At 44.8% G+C, this 23533-nt stretch overlaps 1 protein-coding gene across 1 annotated transcript in view; it reads left to right on the forward strand.

The window, feature by feature from the left end:
* Positions 1-23533, forward strand: part of RALGAPA1 (Ral GTPase activating protein catalytic subunit alpha 1) — a 474136-nt gene that overhangs the window by 409612 nt on the left and 40991 nt on the right. The window contains 1 exon segment of the mRNA XM_073610203.1: positions 15589-15716. Within this exon segment, the coding sequence (XP_073466304.1) occupies positions 15589-15716 (128 nt within the window).

Consider the following 23533-nt stretch of genomic DNA (forward strand, 5'->3'; position numbering starts at 1 on the left):
GCTCGCTTCCTCCTCTGACTGTGTGCTGGGTCAGTGTATGTATCAGGGGTATCTTTGGTTAGGATATGGGGGCTTTCTATTTTCATCTTTTTTGTCTAATGCACTCTGTGGTCGCCCAGTCTGGCCCTGTGTTCCAACCCACTGGCCCCCACAGAAACCACAACTCTGTCCCCAGTAACTGTATGTATGGCATACATATATGTCCTTATCGTCAGGGATATCACTGTACCAATGGCATCACCATGAAGGGTCAAACGGACAAGGTACTATGTCACCGTAATCTAAGGTAAAGGTGGTCACATGTGTACCTGAAGAGTTACACCAAAACGTAATTATGTTATCATTTTTGTGATGGCCACCTCCTGGGCCCCTCCCCCCTAGATCAAACAGAAAAAGGATATGCAGCACCCGAAAACACGCTCTCCTGCAGTGATAAGCGTGCATTCAGGTGTTCTTCCTGGCCAACTTGACTGAGGTGGCTGTGGTCAGCAAAACTTGGAATGGACCATCATAACTTGGCTCAAGGATCTCCAGACAGTAGTTGGTGTGTTCCTGTATCTAATTCAGGATCTGGAATGGAAGAAAACACCTGGACATGCATTCAGGTTAATTCTCGTGATAATGTGGTTACATAATTAGTCAACACATCAGACTGTAACTGTAACTGTTGTGGAAAGTAACAACCAAGTCTGGGAGCTGAACCAAACAAAATTTCATAAGGGGATAGGGCATGTTTCCCCTGGGGGTGTGTCTGACACTGAACAGGGCAATGGGCTAACTGTCTGGCCAACTCATGTTAGTCTCTTGGGCCATCTTTAACATCCTGTTTTTAGTGTCCCATTCATCCTTTCTACCTTCCCGCTACTTTGAGGGTGGTATGGGATGTGTAGTGCCAACTGAACCCCCAGTGCTGCCCAAATCTCTTTAGTAAGGGTTGTTGTTAGGGCTGGTCCCTGATCTCTCAATATCACCTCTGGGACCCCAAATCTACATACTATCTCACTCAGTAATTTCTTAGCTGTGGTCCTGGCAGTCATGACCACTTCCACTAGGGCGTATTCGAATCTGCCACTTCTTGGCACTTGAGAATGATCAATTTGCATCCTCTGGAATGGGGTATAGGGCTTTTGCCAGGTGCTTCTTCTGTGCATTCTGGGTTACATTTGGTGCAGATAATGCATGATCTGCAGAAGCTGTCGGTCAGTGGAGTAACTCTTGGTGCAACACTTGTTGATAAGAGAGTTCATAAAAGTCTTTGTCAAGTGGGCAGCTCCATGTGCCCATTGCACCACGGCTGGGTACATACTCCTGGGTAGACAAGGCTTCTTGTTGCACTCGAATAGTCCATTTCTGAGAGTTGTTCCTCTCCGTTTCCAGCTTTCCTTCTTATCCGGACTTGCTGTTTCCTGTAGTTCTTTTAGATAAACTCTGTCCACTGGGAAAGTCTGTAAGGTAAGCACGGGGTGGTCTTCTTCTACCACCCTGCTGTCCACTTCCCGCGGACCACCAGCTGTCTGTTTGGCAGCTGTATTGGCTCGATGATTGCCTTAAGCTTCTTTTGAGTTCATTTTGTCGTGTGCTTTTACTCAGAATAGTCACTTGGGTTGGGAGAAGCAAGGCATCAATCAATTTTTCACAGGTGTTCCTGCAGCCATCAGGAATCCTCTGTCCTAGATAACACCATAATCATGGGCAATGCTGAAAGCATATCTTGAGTCCATGAATGTTGGCTCTTTTTCCCTCTGCCCATTTACGTGCTGTAGTAAGTGCTTATAGCTCTGCCTCCTGTGTAGACATCACCGGTGTTAAGGCTTCAGCTTGTAGAACAGTGTTTTCAGTGGTGACCGCGTGTCCTGTGCGGTCACGGGGGTAACAAGTCAAGACTCTACTCCTCCTCCTCCTTTCCCCCCTCGAGAAGTGGAAGAAGGGTGGTAGGGTTCAGTGTTTGACAACTTAATAGAGTAATGCTGTCCAGTAGGAGGGAACACAGGAGTCTCAAGTGTCTGGTAGTGGACAAGTGTTTCGGCTGGATCTTGTTTGAATATGGCAACAACGTCATGGGGAACAAGCAGAACGAGGCAGTGTCCGAGGACCAAGTTCAAAGTTTTGTCAAGCAAGTCTTGTGTAGCAAATCCAGCTCGCAGACACAATAGGCCTCCTCTTGCTACCGCATCCAGCCGACAGGAATAATATCCTATGGGGCGTAGGCTGATGCCGTGTGATTGGGTGAGTACACCTGCAGCATGTCCCAGACGTTCGGATACAAAGAGCTTGAGCGTTTTGTCATAGGCTGGGAGCCCTAGCGCCGGGGGTGGCGCACTCAAGGGTTTCAAACTTTAGATATTTCTTCAGGAGACATCTGGAAGAGTCTGATTGCAGAGCATCAGTAGGAAGGCTTCTGGAATCCATGCTCTGCACTAGGAAATTAGTCCAAGGAAAATGACAGGTGTTGAGCACCACTGCAATTTGGGCTTTGAGGCTCTGCAGCCCTGGTTGGCAAGATAGCACAACAGGCTTTCTGAGGTGACTTCAAGAGGGGGTAAGTCAGCTGCACAAAAGAGAAGGTCATCAACATGTTGGAAGAGAATCACTTCCGGGTGTTCCTTTTGTCATGTGTCAAGGATGATAGCCATAGCTTTGCAAACTGGCTTGGAAAGTTCTGTGCCCCTTGTGGCACAACTGTTTAGGTATGTTGCCGTTTCTTTCCGTGGATGAATGCGAAAAGGTACCAGCAGAAGGGGTGAGGGTGGACACTGAAGAAAACGTTTGTAAGGTCCACCTCTGTGAGGTATTTTGCAGTCAAAGGCATCCACAGTAGGTACCTGGTTCTCTTTTTAGGATTCTCTTCTTGGGGTTATTGTGGTTTCCGGGGCAATGAAGCGCCCTCTTTTAGCTTGACTGAAACTGGTGGCACCTTTAAGTTACCGTTGTCTCCCGGTCCTGTGGACCATAGGCACGCAGGGATTCTGTCAAGTACTTCCTGCAGTATTGAACTTGAAGTTTTTTTTTTTTTTTTTTTTTTTTTTTTTTTTCTTCATTAAGTGTCATCAGGAGAGGCAGAGAACACAAAGCAGATGAGTCTTCTAAAGATAGGGGAGTATGTAACTTCACCCCCCTTCAGGCGTGTCCTGATTGAGGCCTGTAGTCTGGACAACACATCAGCTCCTAGTAGATTCAAGGGACATGTAGAGGACACCACAAATTTGGCAAGCAAATCAGGAAGTGGACTGGAGCGGGGCACCCCATCCATTCCTACGCAGGAAACATCAATAGTGGAAAGGAAAGAATTATCAGGCAGGTCCACAGCCCTCAACACGCTTCTGGCTGTACCCGTAGAAAGGTGGTAGGTTTTCCTTGTATGGGTAACGTGACTTTTGCTAAGGGTCCCCCGGTTCCACTTGAGGACACTGCCATAAGGGGTGACACGGGTTTGCCCATTTCCTAGTGAGAGTTGGGGCGTGGTGGTGGTGGTTCATGTCCCCGTTGCCCTGCATAGGGTTCCCTGCCTCGTCTGGGACATCTTGGGGCTCTGCATTCTTTCTTTATGTGGCCCCGTTTCCCACAGTTGTAACAGGTGATCCTTTCCTTGGTATTGGGCAGTGGTGGTGGACGAGTGTAGGTGGGATCTTCGTCATGGGTTACCATGAGGGGCGTTGGTTTTTTACCTTTTTGATTTTCTATACCTCTGGCCACCAACAATAAATCAGACATTTTCATTGAATGGTATTCAGGGCGGGCCACCATCAGGCCTTTTCTGATATCCTCTCTGAGCCCTGAAACAAAAGCAGTTGATAACATGTGTGTGTGTGCCTTTATGAGTCTAGCATGATACTTCTTCACAGACTCCCCTTTATCTTGGGTAATATCTTGGATTGTGGTCTTCTGATCCGTCAACTTCTCCTTTGCCCAGTCGTGGAGTTGTGCACAGAACTCCACGCCTGAGGTGTAGGAAGTGGCACTTGTCAGGCAGGCATCATTGAAGGCCATCTGCATGACTGGCCAAAAGACATATCCTGCTTTGATTTGGCATAGGCTGATCAAGTCTCTCCAGGCAGCTGAGTAAGTTTCTTGTATTTGCACTATCCTGTGGTAGAAGGGAATTGGCTGCTTCTCTGGGTCAGGCAGACTTGTCACTAAGGCCGCTGCTTGTGATAGAGTAAAAGCGACATACATCACTGGTGCCCCTTCTGGTAACCGAGACTGTTGTTGGGGCGGGGGCTGACAAGAGGCACTGTTCTTTACGGTTGCCAGCATGTGTTTGAGATCCTCTCGGAACTGAGAGTCTGGAGCCGGATTGGGGGTTAAATCAGTGGGTGGCCTTGCTGCCTGCTGTCGGGCTTCCCACTCAGATGCTTCTTCATCATTAACATATCCGGCCTGGGAATGTGATGCTCCCGTATTGGGGAAGACAGGTGTGTGGTATGAACCATCTTGGTTTAAAACAGCGAGGGCTGGGTACAGGCTGTTTAAGCTTACTGGGTGTACCAAGATGGCCGCCGGCAGGAAGTGCACTGGACTGGGTAGAAAGTGAAGGCATGGGTGCACTAAGATGGCCGCCGGGCTGAGTTGTCACAGTGGGTTGTGCTTGGGTGGTGAGAAAGGAGTGGTTGTTAGACGGAGGGCAATGCTGTCCCTCCCCTCCTTTGTTTAAAGTTCCAACATATCATCAGCTATACATACATAATACAATCGCCATCTTTCTTAACTTCCTTTATCCAATTTTCTTTATCACACAGGATTTTTCTCCCTGTTTCTTCTGCAACATAACTTTCGTCACTTCTTTCAACTTTGTTAACTATTTCAACATCTTCTTCTCTCCTTCTTTACAATATCACTTTCATTACAATATCACTTTCTGTTTCTCGGCTAACGGCTTGAGAGGGGAATACATACAACCAAGGAGTTAATATTTTTCTCAGCGTTCTTATCAGCAAATTCCTTCGGTGTGGGCACATAAGACTAATGTACAGTTAATCTCAGAACAAGAACAAACACATCAGGGGTAGTGAGGAGCAACGGCCCGCGACCCAACAGATCCCCCGGGCAGCCCCCCTCCCCCTCTCGTGTATATCAAACAATAAACCACAAATACAATCACGACAGGACATTACACCTGCCACTCTTCGAACTGCAAAATTTCAGCAGGCTAAAATAACCACAAGGGCAGACCACCCTGCAAAATAAACACGTTTATAGACATTTGCCACAAGGGAAACAATCTCATCTCAGAGGCCAAAAGCTCATCTGGAGATGAGACTACCCATTCACACATGTAGCACTTCAGGCTGCAAAGCCAGCAGCTGAAATTCCCCTCAAAGGTTCGTCGAACCTAGAGTAACAAGTCTACAACGTTTGCTACACGGGAAACAATCTCATGCCAGAGGCCAAAAGCTCATCTGGAGATGAGACTACCCATTCACACATGTAGCACCCTTAGACTGCTGAGTTTCGTAGCCCAAAGAATGGCAGACAGTGAACAAATACAGTCAGCAGAAACCCATCAGCAGGTTCGTTAAACAACCTCAGGCGAGGAAATACCTGCCTCTAAGACAGTCTCAGCATACCGACAGAATCCAGCCGTCAACCGAAAGATAAGAGAGTCGTACAGTGGTAAGAATATCAATCAACTCACCGGTACTGTTAGGGCTGCGCAAACCCCACTCTCATTAATCAGTTAACGCCCGAATGCTTGTCGCGGTATAACTTCGACCGTAGCCTGAGATCCCGGGTTTCGGCACCATCTGTTATGGAAATGATTAAGAGCTCCAATCGAGCTCAAGGTTATCTGCTGCTGTCTCTAATTTGAAAAGTGTTGATATGCATGCATATAAAAGTAAACACACTGAGACACGCTCAGTTTCGTTACTGTTACACTTCTAATTTATTCAAGGCGGTGTTAATGTTTTATACACACAAATACGTCATTGCTATGTCAGTCTAATAGGTACATCTCATTGGTTAAGATAGAAAAGAAGATGGATAATTTTCATAACGAGGTTTGGCTCTCTTTGTTCTTATCTCCAGTTCCGCGTTCTTCTGTGTGTGGGAGGTAGGGGGTACACGCCATTTTGAGAAAATATAGGAACAGAGCAAATCTGTATACTTATATAATGAGTAAGGAGAAAAATATGTATGCGCATAAGAAAATAGACATTTTCAGATTACTATTATTATTATCTACATCACATTCCTTCACAATGGTAACTCCTTCCCTACCAGTGTCATTAGTACACTGATTGGTTATTTTGTTAGCACTAATCACTATATTCGTATATCACTATATTCGTGTCACTGGTCCCCAAACAGTGTCAGGTGTCCAGGTTGGTCTGCCACAATATCGCAGTCCCCTGCTATAAGTCATTGATCGCCGCCATTACTAGTAAAAAAAAAATAGAAAAAAAATATACCATAGTTTGTAGATGCTGTAAGTTTGCACAAACCAATCAATATACAGGTATTGGGATATTTTTTTTACCAAAAATATGTAGCAGAATACATATTGGCCTAAATTGATGAAGAAACTTGATTTTTTTTACAATGGGAATGTTTTATAGCAGAAAGTAAAAAATATATATATTTTTTTTTTATTTCCAAATTGTCTAAAAAACACAGAGGTGATAAAATAACACCAAAAGAAAGCTCTATTTGCGGGGAAAAAAAAGACATACATTTTATTTGGGTACAGTGTCGCATGCACACGCAATTGTCCGTTAAACTAACGCAGTGCCATATCACAAAAAAAGGCCTGGTCATGCAGGGGGGTAAATATTCCGGAGCTGAAGTAATTAAAGTGGAGCTTTAGTCAGAAAATTAAGTCCTGCTAGATCAACTTTAGGCTGGTCCCTTTTGCAGGTATAGCTATGCAAAACATTTAAAATAAGTACCTATACTGTGTAAAAATAAGTACCTATACTGTAAAATCCAGTATTACATGGTTTCGCCCTGCTCTGCACATGCTCATTTGCTCCCAATTTTAGGCATCTTTAGACACTGCTGAGTTTGTAGAGGGCGATCTGCTGCCAGCCGTAAAGTAGAATTAAGCCCTCCTAACCTTTACAGCAAGGGAATCTGTTTCTGTTTGACCTTTAACTGCCATGGTGCTGCCCATGTGATCAGATATGACACCAGCTATTTGATGGTTTGACAGTTTGGTCGAGGACACAAGCAAATGTGTTAGCAATCCCAGCATTCCAGGAATGTAACAATTTTTTAAACTGTTAAATCGATGGGTTTATTTCCACTTTATAATTAACTGCTGTAAAGGGGCTTTGGGCTTCAGCACAATGGCAGCAAGAAGAAACAGTGGCAATGCTGGAGGCAATTTACAGCACACACTCATTTTGGTAGCATGATTGTTAATGTCGAATGTTTGTTCCTTGCTAAAGAAAATTATTTTTTATCGAGTTGTTATGAGTAAAGTTCTGGTTTAAATTTTGTGAAATTAAGGATTATATTCTAGTTCTATCACTGCAGCCCTTCATCCTCCTGATGACACGGCTACCCAGATCCCTCCATCTATGGCAGAGGTTTCTTCCAGTGCTGAAAGACTTCACTCACACTAATATATACTACCACTCAAATGTTTTAAAACACCCATTTTTCCAGTTTTTATTGAAATCTATGCAGTTTATTGTCTCAATATACGCTGAAAAAAAAGCATAGAACAAATAAACATTTGGTCATAAAAAAGAAATAATGGAATCATTTTTATTTAACAATATGTAATCTAAAGTAGCCACCTTTTGCAGATATAACATCCGAATACACCCATGGCATTCTTTCTACAACGGAAATCAAATATTGTTTGGAAAGTTCCTCCCAACACTGTTGCAGAAGTTCCCACAAATGTGTTGCACTTGTGGGTTGCTTTGCCTTCACCCTTCGGTCTAGTTCCTCAAAAACCAGCTCGATGGGGTTTGTCAGTACACTCTGTTGGCCATTTCATGATTTGAAGCCTACCATCTTGTTTTTTTCTTCAAAGGTAGTTCTGACCCACCTTGGAGGTATGTTTTGGGTCATTATCTTGCTGTAGGATGAACCCCTGACCAACTAGGCGTATTCCAGGGGGTATTGCATGGCGCTGCCAAATGTTGTGGTAGTTTTGTTTCAGGGTTTTACTCACTCTGTGCAAGTCGCTGACTGGGGATTCAGAAAAAGAACTCCAGAACATCATGCTTCCTTCATGTTTGACAGTTGGTTTTACACACTGAGAAACCATCTTTTCACCTACTCAAAGACATACAAAAACCCTGCATTATAAACCGAAGATCTACATTTTTGATTTAACAGTCCATAAGACCTTCTTCCAGTCTTCAGTAGCCCACTGGTAGTGCTTCATAGGCCAGGCAAGCCTCTTATTATTTTTCCATCTTAGCAGGGGCTTTTTTTCAGCCACTCGACCTGTCAAATCTGCATCTCAAAGTCTTCTCTTCACAGTCTTGCTTACTTAGATTAATGTTAAGCTGTTGTCCTGCCTTTTACACATACTGTTGACTCTCAGAAACTTGTCTTCTGATTCTGTTGTGGCTTTGGGTCTGCCAGACCTCCCCCTGTCAGATTTTCCTTCAGTTTCCATGTGCCTTTTGATGGTGTAGGAAACTGCACCGACTGACACCTTGACCTTCTTTGCAAATTCTCTAAAAGGAAGATCTACACTTTTAAGGGTTCTAATGGTCTAGTTGACCATCTTTGTTAGATGTCTCTTTACATTTTGAGAGCAATATCCTACTTCCTGCAGTGCAATACTGTCGAAATATTGCTTAAGAGGGTGTAGTAACAGTCTGTTTTAACACTGCTTTTATACTTGTAAGTACCCAGCAAAAGGTGGAACGCTTGTATGAATTGGTAGCATAAACTCTTAAGGCTTAAAGTGGTTGTAAAGGCAAAAGGTTTTTATCTTAATGCGTTCTATGCATTAAGATAAAAAAGCCTTCTGTCTGCAGCTTCCTAGACACCAAATACTTACCTGTGCCCCCTCCCCAGCGATGTCTACAAGTGCCTTGGCCATCCAGGACTCTTCCTCCTGACTGGCTGAGACACAGCAGTGGTGCCATTGGCTCCTACTGCTGTCAATTAAACTCAGCCACCTAGGAGAGAGAGGGGCGGGGCCAAACCGCAGCTCCGTGTCTGAATGGATACACGGAGCTGCAGCTCGGGTCGGGTGCCCCCATAGCAAGCTGCTTGCTGTGGGGGCACTCAACAGGAGGGAGGGGCCAGGAGCTCCAGCCAGGGCAGGTACGTATAACATATTTGTTATTTTAATGGAAAAAAAAAACAAGACTTTACAATCACTTTAATTTGCTTACATTGCTTCAGAACTGTGAGTTGTTAACCCACTACTTTGTTCCTGAAAAGGTTTTTGTATAACTAACTGAGTTGTACATTTATTTTTCATCTTTTTGTCCACCTAAACTTTTTTTTTTTTAAGCTACTGGCAGTTTACCGCTTCTCTTTGTACCATTTCAGGTTATTTACTGAACTTGAAATGTTTAAATTTCAATAAAAACTAGAAAAACTGTGGTTTTCTAAAACTTTTAACCAGTAGCGTATATTATGTAATGATTTTAAATATATAGTAATAGTATATTAGCTGCTTTTAGAGAAACTCTTAATATTCTTAAAAAAAAAAAAAAATTCTAGCTATAAGGATGAAGTTTCATGCTTTTCCACGTGTTTATATGTAAATTTTGCCAGTAAGTTCCTATCCATATGCAGGTTTGGGAATTTTTTTTTTTTATGCACCTGAATACTAAAAATACAAATCTAAATGCCACAATGTGCATGAACACATTGGATAAAATAGAGCTGTGCTCAGAGGCATAAAGAAAAATGCCTTTAAAACAGCATTTTTACTGCCCATTTATATAAGGCCTTGAACACAGAACCCCCCTGATAATTTTTCCTGGGCACAGGACACCAATGTATATGTAGACTAAAGCCTAGTACACATGGGCCGAATTTCGGGCGGCACCAGCTGGTGCAAGAAAATTACGGCCGACATTAGGCCCGTGTGTATGGCAGCCAGTCCGTCAGAAGCCAACCGCACAGCTGGATTCTGTCGTACGTGCATGCTGGAAAACCAGCAGCCAACCAGCTCCCAATTAATGCTCTCAGCCAATGGCTGAGAGTGCTGACCGGAATGTTCTGGCAGGGGATTCCCCTGTCAGAACACAATATCTCAGCGTTAGAGATAGCTGTACTAACATTGGATTGTAAGTACTGCGGCTCTGACTGGAGCTGATGGGTTTTTTTTATTTAACCTGCTGGGTTAAACAAAACAAAAAAATAGTGTGTACTGGGCTTTATTCTATTTCAAATGCATAGATGCACGTGTTCTGATTAACAAAGCTCTATTCCCTAGAATCAAATGAAGAGAAGCAATATGGCAGTACATTTTCTTCTTGATAGCTAGCGTTGCAGCAGTGCACGCAGGAGCAGGAGAAGTTACAGAAGCAGGCATTAGTTAAAGTAAGGGCCTGTGTCGATGGGTTTTTGTTTGTTCATGTCAGAAAGGTTTTGTGTTCTCATTCAATTCTATGGAAATGAAAAGCCCGCTTGAAACAGGTCAACTGCACCTGTCAACGATTTCAGAAATGATCTCAGAAGCTTCTTAGACTGATGCCATCAGACGGAAGCTCACAGGTATTTACCTTCTTTTTACACTCGATGTGGATGTGGGAATCCGCCCCGCCGAGCTATTGTATTCTGACAGTGGAAAGACTTCCCTGCCATAAGAATACACTAATCTGTGTTTCCGGCTATAGCCTGCGGTGCTGATCGAGCAGGGAAAATCCGACAGGGCGGTTGTACAGAAATCAATCGGAAGATCTACTTTTGTACAGCCTCCCTGCCCATAGATAGTTGGGAATTCAGCCGATCCCTTTTGGATCGTTTACATTTCGATCCATGTATGTTGTCCCGGTTTACTGTGCGGTATGCCTCATTAACATACAGTGCAGGAGGGTGGTTTCTACATTTTCAACCCTTTGTTAGGATGGCCAGTGTTCAAAGCTAGTTTACAGTTAATAATGCAGAACTTTAAACACAGGATTAATTATGTTAAACTTTACTCCACTGTCCCCTCCTAAACATTACAAAGCAGGAAGAGCAAGTAAAAAACTATTAAAAAAGTACTCAACATTTTTTTTTTTTTAAGCTATGCGATGTTGATGGGAGCATGTAACAAATATAAAGTGAGTGTCATCCCAATTTGGCTGCAAAAGTGGGACTACACTTTAGGTACATCACAGACATTCAGGAACAAAAAAAGTTTAACATCACAGACGTATTTAATCTAAAAGTGTATTTCTAGATTCATGTGAACTAGTAGAAAGTTTACGCTAACAGTTCCTTAAACTTCAGACTTCACAATAAATGTCAATTGAATCCTTTTTTTGTATAGTATTTGTTCTAATGCAGAGTGATGCTTATGCGCCTGTTCCTCTCCTAGTGTGAACAAGAGGGATCAATTGAAGCGCCTCATTCTCAGCATGCCTAGAGTGATAAGTTAACACACCAGTGGGGTTTTCTAGAGCCCACCTAGATGCCACACTTCTAATGTGCTAACAAGCTCATTTTTTCCCTCTAGACTTTTTTTTGGTTCCTCCTTTCTCCCTCGGAGGAATAGCTTAGACTCTGAGTGAACTAAACATAATGAAACGCACCACAGGAGACAGAAGAGAACTGTGTTTTTTTTTTTCTTTTGCAGCCAAATAGAAAATTAGTTTTGGTAATACATAAAGGGCAGTTTTTCATGTGCAATGGAGACTTGCTGTGAATCTGAAGATTCTATTAACTGCACCGAGATCAGCAGCTGGGAGAGACTTCTGTAGCCTCTTCCCTTTCTATACAGCCACAAAATCGAATTTTGACTGCACAGATAAGAATTGTATAGTCGTAGCTATATGTTTTACTACACAAGTTCCAGTTAACCTACAACCCCAATTCCAAAAAAGCTGGGACGCTGTATAAAATCTACATAGAGTAGAATGCAATGATTTGCATAAACCCATATTTTATTCACAATAGAAAAGAGAATACACATCAAATCTTTAAACAAAAAATTTACCATTTGAAGAAAATAATCATTCTAAAGTTGATGGCAGCAAAAAAAAAAAGCATCCCCTCTTCTTTTGACATCACTTTGTAAACATCTTTGTTAGAAATAAAGGAGACCAGTTGCTGGAGTTTTGGGAGAGGAATGTTGTCCCATTCTTGTCTGATATAGAATTCTAACTTCTCAACATTCCTGGGTCTTCTCTGTTGTATAATTTGTTTCAAGATGCGCTAAATATTTTCAATTGGTGAAAGGTCTGGACTGCAGGCAGTCCAATTAAGCACCCAGATGTTCTACTACGGAACCATGCTGTTATTAGATGCAGTATGCAGTTTAGCATTGTCCTGCTGAAATATACAAGGCCTTCCCTGAAAAAGACATTGTCTGGATGGGAGCATACAGTATGCTGCTTGAAAACCTTGATATATCTTTCAGCATCAATGGTGCCTTTCCAGATGTGCAAGCTGCCCATTCCATATGCACTAATGCACCCAAATACCATCAGAGATCCAAACTTCTGAGCTGATCGCTCATAAGCCGAAAGTTCCCTCTCCTCTTTAGTCCGGAAGGCACCACGCCCATGATTGCCAAAAAGAATGTCATATTTCAATTTGTCCGACAACAAAACAGTTTCCCACTTTGCAATACATAATTTTAAATGAGCTGTGGTCCAGAGAAGATGGCGGTGTTTCTGAATCATGTTCAGATAGGGCTTCTTCCTTGCATGATAGCTTTACCTTGCATTTTTGCATGGCAGGCAAACTGTGTTCACAGACAATGATTTTTGTAAGTACTCCTGAATCCATGCACCTCTGGCCATCTTTACTTCTGAAACACTCTGACGCTCTGAGATGCTCTTTTTATACCAAATCACATTATTGACATGTTGCCAATTAACCTAGTTTATTGCAAAATATTCTTCAACCTCTTCTTTGTTAGTACTACTTACTATACCCATTTTTTGTCGCCGCCCCAAGTTTTTTGAGATGTGTTGCTGCCACTGATTTCAAAATGATCTTATTTTTTATTAAAATGGTACATCTTCTCAGTTTAAACATTTGATATATTTTCTATTGTGGGTAAATTATGGGTTTATGAGATTTGCAAATCATTTTGATCTGCTTTTGTGTAGATTTGCACAGTTTCCCACTTTTTTTTAAGCTGGGGGTTTAGGTCTTTTACATTCAAGCTATTACTACTGCACCTGTCTTCATTACACAGCTCCGTGTTTTATCTGCTCGGGAGATGGGCCTGTGTAAAAGTGTTTTCTATGTTGGATGAATCTGTCAGTACTTCAACATGCTGCGCTGGGTTTTCAAAGTAATAATTATAAAGGAGCTGGCATCTGAGGGTTGTCCAGTGCTGACACTGAATGAATTCCTAAAAAGGACAGGGCCTAGGGTTAGATGGGGACATCAGGCCTTTAAAATGTACATACTGTATGTGAGCTTCATCCTTAATTTTTCTCTCCTCTGGCCACATTGACTATATTCTGCAGGAGAACTGTATGGAATAATCTGCTAGAGGGGACGTTGAGAGTAATCAGAAGGCTCTTTATAGCTCAGGAAGCAATAATCAAACTCTCCTTTCTCGTGTTAGCCTGTATGGTTGAAAAGTAGCTCTGAATATGAAGTTAACCTGCATGTTGCTGGGGTCACATAACACATCAGTCAGGTCTTAAACAAAAAGGCTTCATCATTTGGATGTGCCTACTGACAACAGCATAAAGGACAGCTGTTTTGTACAATAGACATTTTTACACACTTAGGACTTAAGGTCCATTAAATTGTGATTCCTAAAATCAAGCAACAGTAAGGAAAGAAATATGCTTTGTAGAGCACAGAGTGAGGCTCCATGCACACTGGCTTAAAAATTGCTGCTTCGACAGGAGTTTTGTGTTTTGCCTGTAGAAACAGCTCAATGTTATCCTATGTGTCCATGCACATTAAGGCGATTAGAGGCATATTTTGAGCTCGTTTAGAGGCAGGAAAAAAACCTTCTGGTTTGCGTTTCTGATCGGAGCTTTTTGGCAGAAAAAATGCAAAACTTTTATCTAAACTGTGTACAAAAAAAAACGATCTGTATGAGCATTTTTTCCTGCCAAGGGAACTGGCATTTTTTTTTAAGCCCAATGTGCATGGAGCCTCAGTGATGGTAAATGGCACCTTCAACTATGTAATTACTGTATTCAATACAAAATTTGTAGTTTACGATTCAATTACATGCAGGAGAAAATAATAAAATTATAAATAAAATATAGCATAGACTCCCAGACCATGTTTTTGCTTTTTTTTTTTTTTTTTTTTTTGAACTTGTCGCAGTTCATGAAGACAATTCGAGCATTTTTAACAAGCCCTCGCACCATGGTTAGGAAACTATTTACCTCTTAGATCTAATCCAGCATCACTTACATTGTAGATCTTAGACGTGCAGCCAGCCATTAGGCGATTACCTTGCTTCCTGTTCTATCTATACCCGCACCCTTCTTACCTCTCCTACACACAGACACACACAAATTTTGTTTCTCCCCTCCGTCATCTTTCAATGCTATCCTCCTCTATTCCATGTCCTCTTGTACTTCTATGGTAGATAAGCCTGTGGTTGTAAAGAATCATAGCTATATGTTTAAAATCTTGAAATAAGTATGTACAACCTTTTTTTATCAAAAATGCAAACGGTGAATCATAATTAACCTGGATGCTACCAGTTTTCCCAAATCACAGATTGATTCCCTCATCCTTACTCAAATGCCATTTGGTTCAATACACAAAGGAAATGGTCATAGATCAACAGTAAACATTGATGCTGCATGTGGGTTAAGGGAAGGATAAAGTAAATAGAACCATGAATATCCTTCTACTTGCACTGAAAATTGTTCCCGTTCAAGGTTCACTTCTAGAAGCCCCTCTCATTAGTCATGTTTCTAAAGGTCACAGTTATGGTCATGGCTTTCTTATAGTTCTCAGTACCAATAAAATGAGCATTAAAGTGTTACTAAACCTAGGACCCTGCATTCACTATATCTGGTCTCCCACAGTACACAGACTGTACTGCCAAATACCTTTTCTCATCAGCAGTATATAGCAGTCTTGTGACTTCTATCAGTGCCTTGTAAAGCTTGTAGGAGGAGTTTTCATACTGCGCTGGCTGACCTATCAGGATGCACCTGACCCTCTGTCTGGACAGTGCTGATTGGCCCTGTGCTGATCACATGCACTCTCCCAGGAAAAAAAACTCTCTAGCAATACACAACAAACTGAGCATGTGCAGCCTGACTCCAGTAACAGTCTTATCTGGACATGTTTTGGAGACAATGCAAGAAGGGGAGGATATGAGCATACAGGATCAAACAGCCTTTTTACATTATGCAGAGGATTTACCTCTTAGGTTTCACAGTATAACAAGCATACATTACTGCATATACAGACTGATTTTACTGCTGTCAGTTTAGTAAGACTAAGGGAATTGTGACTGTGCCATTTATGATGTACTATCTGCTATCTAAATATTTTCATCTTAACCCACGTGTAAAGCTTTGAGGAGAGGATGCGGTATTTGGATTCAATTATCCAGCAACATGTGGAGCCCACCACGTTTGAAGACTATGCTGCACAAGTTTTCTGTCCAGCTCCACATCATAATCACCATCTAGTGAATGCACGTAAGTTGCCTTTGCTTTTTGAGTTTAGGGATGGTTTGGATTCATTTTGTGCCTGTGTTTTCTCTAGGTTTATACTCTATATACTATTTATTTTGAAGGACTAGGGCTCAGCATAACAGATGCTTTATTTTCCTTACAATGCAAATAAGATTTAGTTTTTTTATAGATAAAAATTAATTTATTTACTAACTGGAGTTTTAATAAAGCATCTATTAGCCACTTCCATACCGCAGAACGTCATTTGACATCCTGGGTTTTCAGTGCGGAGATCTGAATGATGCCTGCAGTTACAGGCATCATTCAGATATAATTTTTTTTTCAGCCGGCGAATCCCTGCACCGTAAGAACAATCTGTTCAGCTGCTTGTTCATTATATCATACAGGTGGCGGGAGGGAACGCCGGAAGTTAGCCATAGAGAAAACCGAGAGTCAGATGGTCCCCCGCAGTCTCTATGACTCTTGGAGGCCCGGGCGCAACGTTATGACGTCACGTCCGGGCTGGCAGAAGTAAACAATGCCGGGGACTCAGCTGGAAAGCCTGAGATTGTTTATTTTTTTGATCTCAGGCTTTCCAGCCTGGAGGAGAGTTGTGGGGTTTAATAGACCCCACATCTCTCCATAAAGAGGACCTGTCTTGCCCTAGTCCTATTACAAGGGATGTTTACATTCCTTGTAATAGGAATAAAAGTGATCAAAAAAATCATTTTTTAAAGGGAAAGTATAAAAACAAAATAAATTAAGTAAAATAATTTTTAAAAAATCCCTGTGTGCTCGCACCCAGAAGCAAACGCATATGTAGGTTGTGTACGCATGTGTAAATGCCATTCAAACCACACGTATGAGGTATCGCCGCAAACATTGGAGCAAGAGCAAAGATTCTAGCCCAAGACCTCCCCTGTAGCTCTAAACAGGTAACCTGTAAAAAAAAAAAAAAAAAAAAAAAAAAATTTCAAGCATCGCCTATGGAGATTTTAAGTTAAAATTTGGCGCCATTCCACGAGTGTGCGCAATTTTAAAGTGACATGTGAGGTATCTATTTACTCAGCGTAACATCATCTGTCACATTATACAAAAAAATTGGGCTAACGTTACTGTTTTTTTTTTGTATTATTATTATTATTCATGAAAGTGTTGATTTTTTTTGGAAAAAAAAAAAAAGTTTGAAAAATTGCTGCGCAAATACTGTGTGACATAAAAAGTTGCAATGACCGCCATTTTATTCCCTAGGGTCTCTGCTAAAATTATATATAATGTTTGGGGTTCTGAGTAATTTTCTAGCAAAAAAAATATGATTTTTACATGCAGGAGTGGAGTGCTGCAATTTGCGCAGTATGGAAGTGGTTAAAGAGAGCAGAAATGATAATATGGCAATAAACTAATGATTTCTTTAAAAAAAAAAAAAAAAAAAAAAGTTAAATGCCCACGTAATGCAACACAATAAATACATGCATAAGCGATGGAGATAAAATGACAAGTTAACAAAGTGAACTGAGCCTAAAGCTCACCTTTCTTTGAAAACATGGAAGGTTTATTAAAAGTGCAAATTGGCAGTGCTTAAATATAGCAAAAATATATATAATAATATTCTAGGAAAACAATACATGAAGGTGTATTATTAAAAAAAATCAAATCTCTGTATCAAAGCATGTGCTAAATAGAACTTTGCATATAATTCCAATCAGTGTGCTTGGAAATGTTTCTAAAGGCTGAAAGCCATTGGCTCCAGCTGCTATCAGTCACAGCCAGTAAGGAGGGAGCAGGGGGTGGGGCTGAGCCACTGAACCAAGCGGGTCTCAGGAGAGAACATGCACGATTGCCCCCAGAGCAAGCAGCTTGGTATGAGGGCACTGGGGGGAAGAGGGAGCCAGGAGCACCAGCGGGGGGACCTGAGAAGATGAGGTTCGGGGCTGCTCTGTGCAGAGCCATTGCACAGAGCAGGTAAGTGTAGTGTTATTATTTACTATTGTGCCAAGGATGAAAGTGCTCTTAAAAGAAAGAGTCCTTTTCTTTTATAGTCTCAAAATTCCTATTCCCCAAAGTGCCACAGTGCTTCAGCCGGTAACAAATAATGTGCTCCAGTGCTCACACCCCAGTGGTTTGGGTAACTCACTAGAAATAAATGACCTTTTAGTAAAAGAAGGTCCATCGGCACTTTAAGGTATTTTCAAGCTTTCAGAGAAACCTTCACATCCATATACATTATTACAGTCGATTCCTTTAATGAATGTCAGGACCATATAAGAATATATATATCATAAAGTAGGGGACTCATTGCGCAAAACCATAAAGTATATTTCTCATTCGTTCATTGACATACAGCGCTTCCTTATTCCAAACCATATAGTTATATCGCCCCCTACAGGAGTAGGACACTAGGCAGAAGAAAGACTTGGCTACGCCCATGGGCAGTCAGGAGTAAGAACCTAGTTCCCTGCTGGGATCTCTAGTCCTGGCAAATTTTATTTTTTGGTTTGTAGATCTCACTGGAAAAAATCCAGGAAAAAAACAATCAACTGCCGGTCTCCCCAGTCTGGCGCGTGCAGACCGCAGCTCCGCTCTAGGTCGGCCGCGACATAGCCCCACTGGAAGTTAAACGTTTTGCAAGGTCGCCTACGACCGGGTCTCAGCTCGAGTCGCAGCGTCCCTCATGGCCGACAGCCCTCCCACTTCGGTGGCAAGGAGATTCTGTCTGGAGTGGTGCCTGCTTGGTCCTGGTATGGTGAGTGAATGTCCCCCTTCTCCCCTTGGTGGGTTAGCGGTGGACGCGGGCCCCTCCCCGGGTCGGTCGGTCCTGCAGGTTTCCCCCTGCACTTGCACCCTCTCTTCCTGGGGTGGATGGTCCCTCCCCTGGTAGACCCCCTTTCCCCCTCCCTCCTCTATTTAGGTGGGGTAGTGTGATGCCATGATGGATTCTGGGGGTTGGGATTGAGTACTGGTGGGCAGGGGGTGCGCGCTGCCAGGTGCAGTGCTTACCGGAGGGGAGGGGGGAGGCACTGTGCGCTCCCCGGGGTCCAATGCCCGGATCCTCTATTTCAGGGGCTTTCCTGGGGTCTGTGTCAGCCTCGTGTAGCGCGGCCATTTTGCCGTAGCTAGCGTCTTCTACCCCTAGTACCTGCTGACTTCTTATGGCTGGCGGCCATGTTTGTGTAGCTCGGCAGCCATGATTTGGTGGTTTTTGTGCTCAGGCAGCATCAGCCATTACTGTGTAGCCCAGACAGCGTTTTTGGCAGGCAGAAGCTTCTTTTAACCCGGTGCTGACTCCTATGTTATCCTCTTCCTCAGACGCTATACATGTGTGCATGTCTACATCTGAGGCAGCAAGCGCTACTCCGGTGGGGTGGTAGGTCTGGTGGGGTCCCTTCCTCTCTCTGCTGCAAGCTGTGGGGTGTCATGAAGATTCTGCCAGTAACAGGCAGATTAGACCCATCGGTGCACGATTGCGGGCATCTATGCGCACATGCACTCGTTAGTGTCTGGCTGGTTATTTAAACCTGTCTGACACTTGCATCATTGCTGTTTGCTCTGCAGCTCTGTGTATGTGTTCCCTCAAAACCTGATATCTGCTCCTGTTTTGACCAGGCTTGCTTTGAAACTATTCTTGTTATCCGCCTGTACCTGACCCTTGGCTTGTTTGACGATCCCTCTGCCTGCTCCTTTTGTACCTCTGCTGCCAGCCTGCTTCCCGACCCAGCCTGTCTGACGTTCTTGGACTTCCATCCAGTCTGCTGAGCTTGTCTGCTGATCCATCCAGCCTGCTGGGCCTGTCTGCTGAGCCATCCAGGCTGCTCACCTGTTTGCTGATCCATCCTGTCTGCTGAGCCATCCAGGCTGCTCACCTGTTTGCTGATCCATCCAGTCCGCTGGGCCTGTCTGCTGATCCATCCCGGCTGCTCAACTGTTTGCTGATCCATCCAGTCTGCTGGGCCTGTCTGCTGAGCCATCCAGGCTGCTCACCTGTTTTCTGATCCATCCAGTCTGCTGTCCTGTCTGCTGAGTTGTCTAGTCTGCAGTTCCTGTCTACTGATCCATCCTGTCAGCTATGCTGGCCATCTGATCCTTCTGCTGTTGATCCTGCCAGGCATACCACTCCGCACTCCTGCACCCCTGTCACCACTACCAGGGGCCCTCGAGTCGGGGGCGTAGGAGAGGCCATCCTCTGCAATTCAGGCTCACCCTTTAGGTACGTAACACCTGGTGTTCCGGTACAGCTACCGGCATGGGGGGTGTCTCTTTGCAGTGGTCGCTCTTGGTGTAGGTGGTCTATTCTTCCCCTATGGAGTCTCAGGAGCATGTTTCCCCACCTGATCCCCTATCAGAGGCTGGGTTCCAGCCATCCGTTGACGCACTGACGGTGGCCCTGGAGTCCTTTGTGTCCCGGGTGGAGGTGGCTCTTGGGCAGTGGACTATCAAGAAGCATCCCCCGCCTTCCCCTGCTTCATCTGTCTCGTCAGATCCTGAATCTGATTCAGCTGCCATGGACAGGGCCCCCCCTGCGGGGTCTGCGGACATGCTCCTATATTTTTCGGACAGTGAGGATGATTCCTCTGCCCCGGTGGCTGCGCACAAGAAGGTGCTGGTGGACGCACTGATTGCATTTGTGCGGGAAACTTTAAAAATGGAGGATGTGGCTGCGGGGGAGTTGACGGTCCCTTTTGGCACTCACAAGCCGTCTCGCGAGGCAAAAGTGTTCCCTTATCCCTCCTTTTTTGACAGGTTTGTCTATAAGGAATGGGAGCGTCCAAAACGTCCCTTTGCGATCCCAAAGTGCTTCGCTGTGCATTATTCCTTTGGGGGTGAGTCTTCTCAAGAAGTGGACGACTGGTGGATCCTCCGGTCTCTCAATTGAACAAAGCCACCATGATTCCGGTTGAAGACTCTCCTGCTTTTAAAGATCCGGCTGACTGGAAGGCAGAGTCTCTGAGCCGCACTCAAACGCTGACAGAGTGGGAGAAGTTGTTGCGCCGTGACCTAGAGGGTGATCAGTTTCCTTCTGCCTTCACTGAATTGGCGGACCAGCTGGTCCACGGGCTGCAGTTTGTCTGCGATGCCTCTTTGGACGCCGCTCCCTTGCTTTCTAAGCTGTCTGTATTAGCAGTAGTGCTTCGGCGGGTATTGTGGCTGAAGTGTTGAACTGTGGACCAGGCCTCTAAAAAAAAAAGCCCTAGCTGATCTGCCTTTTCAAGGCGATCGTTTGTTTGGGGCCACTCTGGATGATATCATTAAGAAGTGTCAGTCTTCCACCGTCAAAAAAAGGGAAGGAGCCACGTCGCAAGCGTGGCCCTTCCTTCTCGGCACACAAAGTTTTTTCGTCCCTCAGGGTCAACTGATAAAGGCTCAATGTCTTTCAAGCCCACCTCGGGAGGTTCCAAGTGACCCTGGTCGGGCAAACCGAGAGCGGTGTTCTCCAGACCCCCAGATAAGGCTCCTTCGGCATTAAGGGGCGTCCTCACCCCCAGTCTGGGTGGAGGGACGCCTTCACTGGTTTCTAGGCCCGTGGACCTCTGATAAACGACATGTGGGTCCACGAAGTGATTCTTTCTGTTTTTTTCCGTACAATCTGCGCCTGTCGCCAGACCGCTTGTTAGCTCTCCGGGGAGCGGTGCAAGGCCTATTGCTTCAAGGGGTGATTGTTCCGGTATCGGAACATTTCCAGGATTTGTGTTCAAACCTGTTTACGATGCCCAAAAAAGAGGCTACGGTGCGTCTGATTCTGGACTTCAAGGCCCTGAACCACTTTGTGCGGGTGCGGAAGTTCAGAATGGAGTCCGTGGTGGCATCTCTTCATCAGGGGAACTTTCTTGCCTCCATCGACAGCAAGGATGCCTACCTGCACATTCTGATATGTGCACAACACCAGCGGTTCTTCCGCTTTGCTGTGGGAGAGGAGAATTATCAGTTTGCGGTGTTGCCCTTTGGTCTCGCCTCCGCTCCTCGGGTCTTCACCAAAGTGTTGTCCCCGGGTTCTGCCACTGCTGCGCCAGCGGGGAATTGCTGTTCTGGGCTACCTGGATGACCTGCTGCAAGCAGAGTCCCCAGCGACCCTGAGGGGCGACGTGGAGATCGCTATTCAGACTCTGGCAGATTTTGGGTGGCTGATAAATTACCAAAAGTCTGCGCTGATTCCACTACAGAAATTGGTTTATCTGGGTCTGGCTCTGGATTCCGCTCTGGCCAGTGTTTATTCTGCAGGACAAACTCCAAAAGTTACAGGGGCAACTTGCTTACTGCTGTCCAGCACGTGGGTCTACCTGCGGACTTGCATGCGGGTGCTAGGCCTGATCGTGTCTACGTTCGAGGCGGTCCCGTTTGCTCAGTTCCATACGAGACCCCTGCAAAAGGAGATCTTGTTAAAATAGGACAAATGTCCAGGGTCTCTGGACAGTCAGATTTGGCTGTGCCAAGGACCCAAAGGGTCCCTGAATTGGTGACTTCGTTCACCGGCTCTTCGGCAGCGGAAATCCTTTCTCCCACTGTACTGGACGGTGGTCACCACCGATGCCAGTCTGTCTGGGTGGGGAGGACCCACAAGTAACGTCCCCACTTGATGGAAGCAAGAAAAGACTGACAGTAGGCACAATGAATAAATGTCAGGGGCGTGCCAAAAGACAGTAGGGAAGAGAGAGGCTTTATGATGTATGAGGTCTTTGGGGCTGGAAATGAGGCAGGCTTCAGAGAGGTGCTGCAGATTATAGAGATTGTATTGTAGAGTCAGATTTGACTGTGCCAAGGACCCAAAGGGTCCCTGATTTGGTGGCTTCGTTCACTGGCTCTTCGGCAGCGGAAATCCTTTCTCCCACTGTACTGGAATGGTGGTCACCATCGATGCCAGTCTGTCTGGGTGGGGAGGACTCCTGGGCCTGAGCTCGGCTCTGGGTCGCTGGAGGAATCCAGGCTACCTATCAACATCTTGGAACTCCGGGCGATCAGACTCTGTCTGGATCATTGGACGGATCGCCTTCAGGGGCTCCCGATACGGATCCAGTCGGACAATGCCACGGCGGTGGCCTATGTCAACCACCAGGGAGGAACAAGGTGTGTGTTAGTGGGCCTGGCATTCTCCAGTGTGCAGAGTGTTTCGTCCCGGCCATCTTCGCCATCCACATTCCTGGGGTGGACAACTGGCAGGCGGATTACCTCAGTCAACAAATGTCGGACCAAGGTGACTGGTCCCTTCATCAGGAGGTATTTCAACAGATATGTCTGCGTTGGGGCTCTCCAGAGCTAGATCTGATTTCATCCTGGGTCAACAGGAAGGTGCAGAGGTTTGTGGCCAGGTCTTGGGACCCTCTGGCGGGCTCTGGTAGCTCTGTGAGGCCAGTATCATCTGATCTACGCCTTTCCTCCTCTCATGCTTCGGCCTCGGCTGTTATGCAGGATCGAGGCTGAAGGAATTCCGGTCATTCTAGTGGCCCTGGACTGGCCTCGTCGGTCCTGGTATGCCGACCTGGTGCGTCTGGTCGCAGACACCCCCTGGTGGCTACCTCTCAGGGAGGATCTGCAATCCCAAGGGCCGATCTTCCACCCTGCTTTACCGTCGCTGGCTTTAATGGCCTGGCTGTTGAAAGCCAGGTGTTGAAGGATAGAGGCTTCTCTGCGTCTGTTATTCCGACACTACTCAAAGCTAGGAAGTCTACTTCCAGGAAGGTATATCATCGGACGTGGAAAGCGTACATTTCGTGGTGCGAGTCTGTAGGGTTTCACCCACGTTCCTTTTCGGTGGCTCGGATTTTGACTTTTCTATAGAGGGGCGTTGAAAAAATTTGGCCTTGAGTATCATCAAGGGCCAGGTGTCGGCTTTTGGCGGTTTTCTTTCAACA

This window comes from Aquarana catesbeiana, linkage group LG13 (genome assembly GCF_042186555.1).
Source record: "Aquarana catesbeiana isolate 2022-GZ linkage group LG13, ASM4218655v1, whole genome shotgun sequence".
NCBI classification, from domain to species: domain Eukaryota; kingdom Metazoa; phylum Chordata; class Amphibia; order Anura; family Ranidae; genus Aquarana; species Aquarana catesbeiana.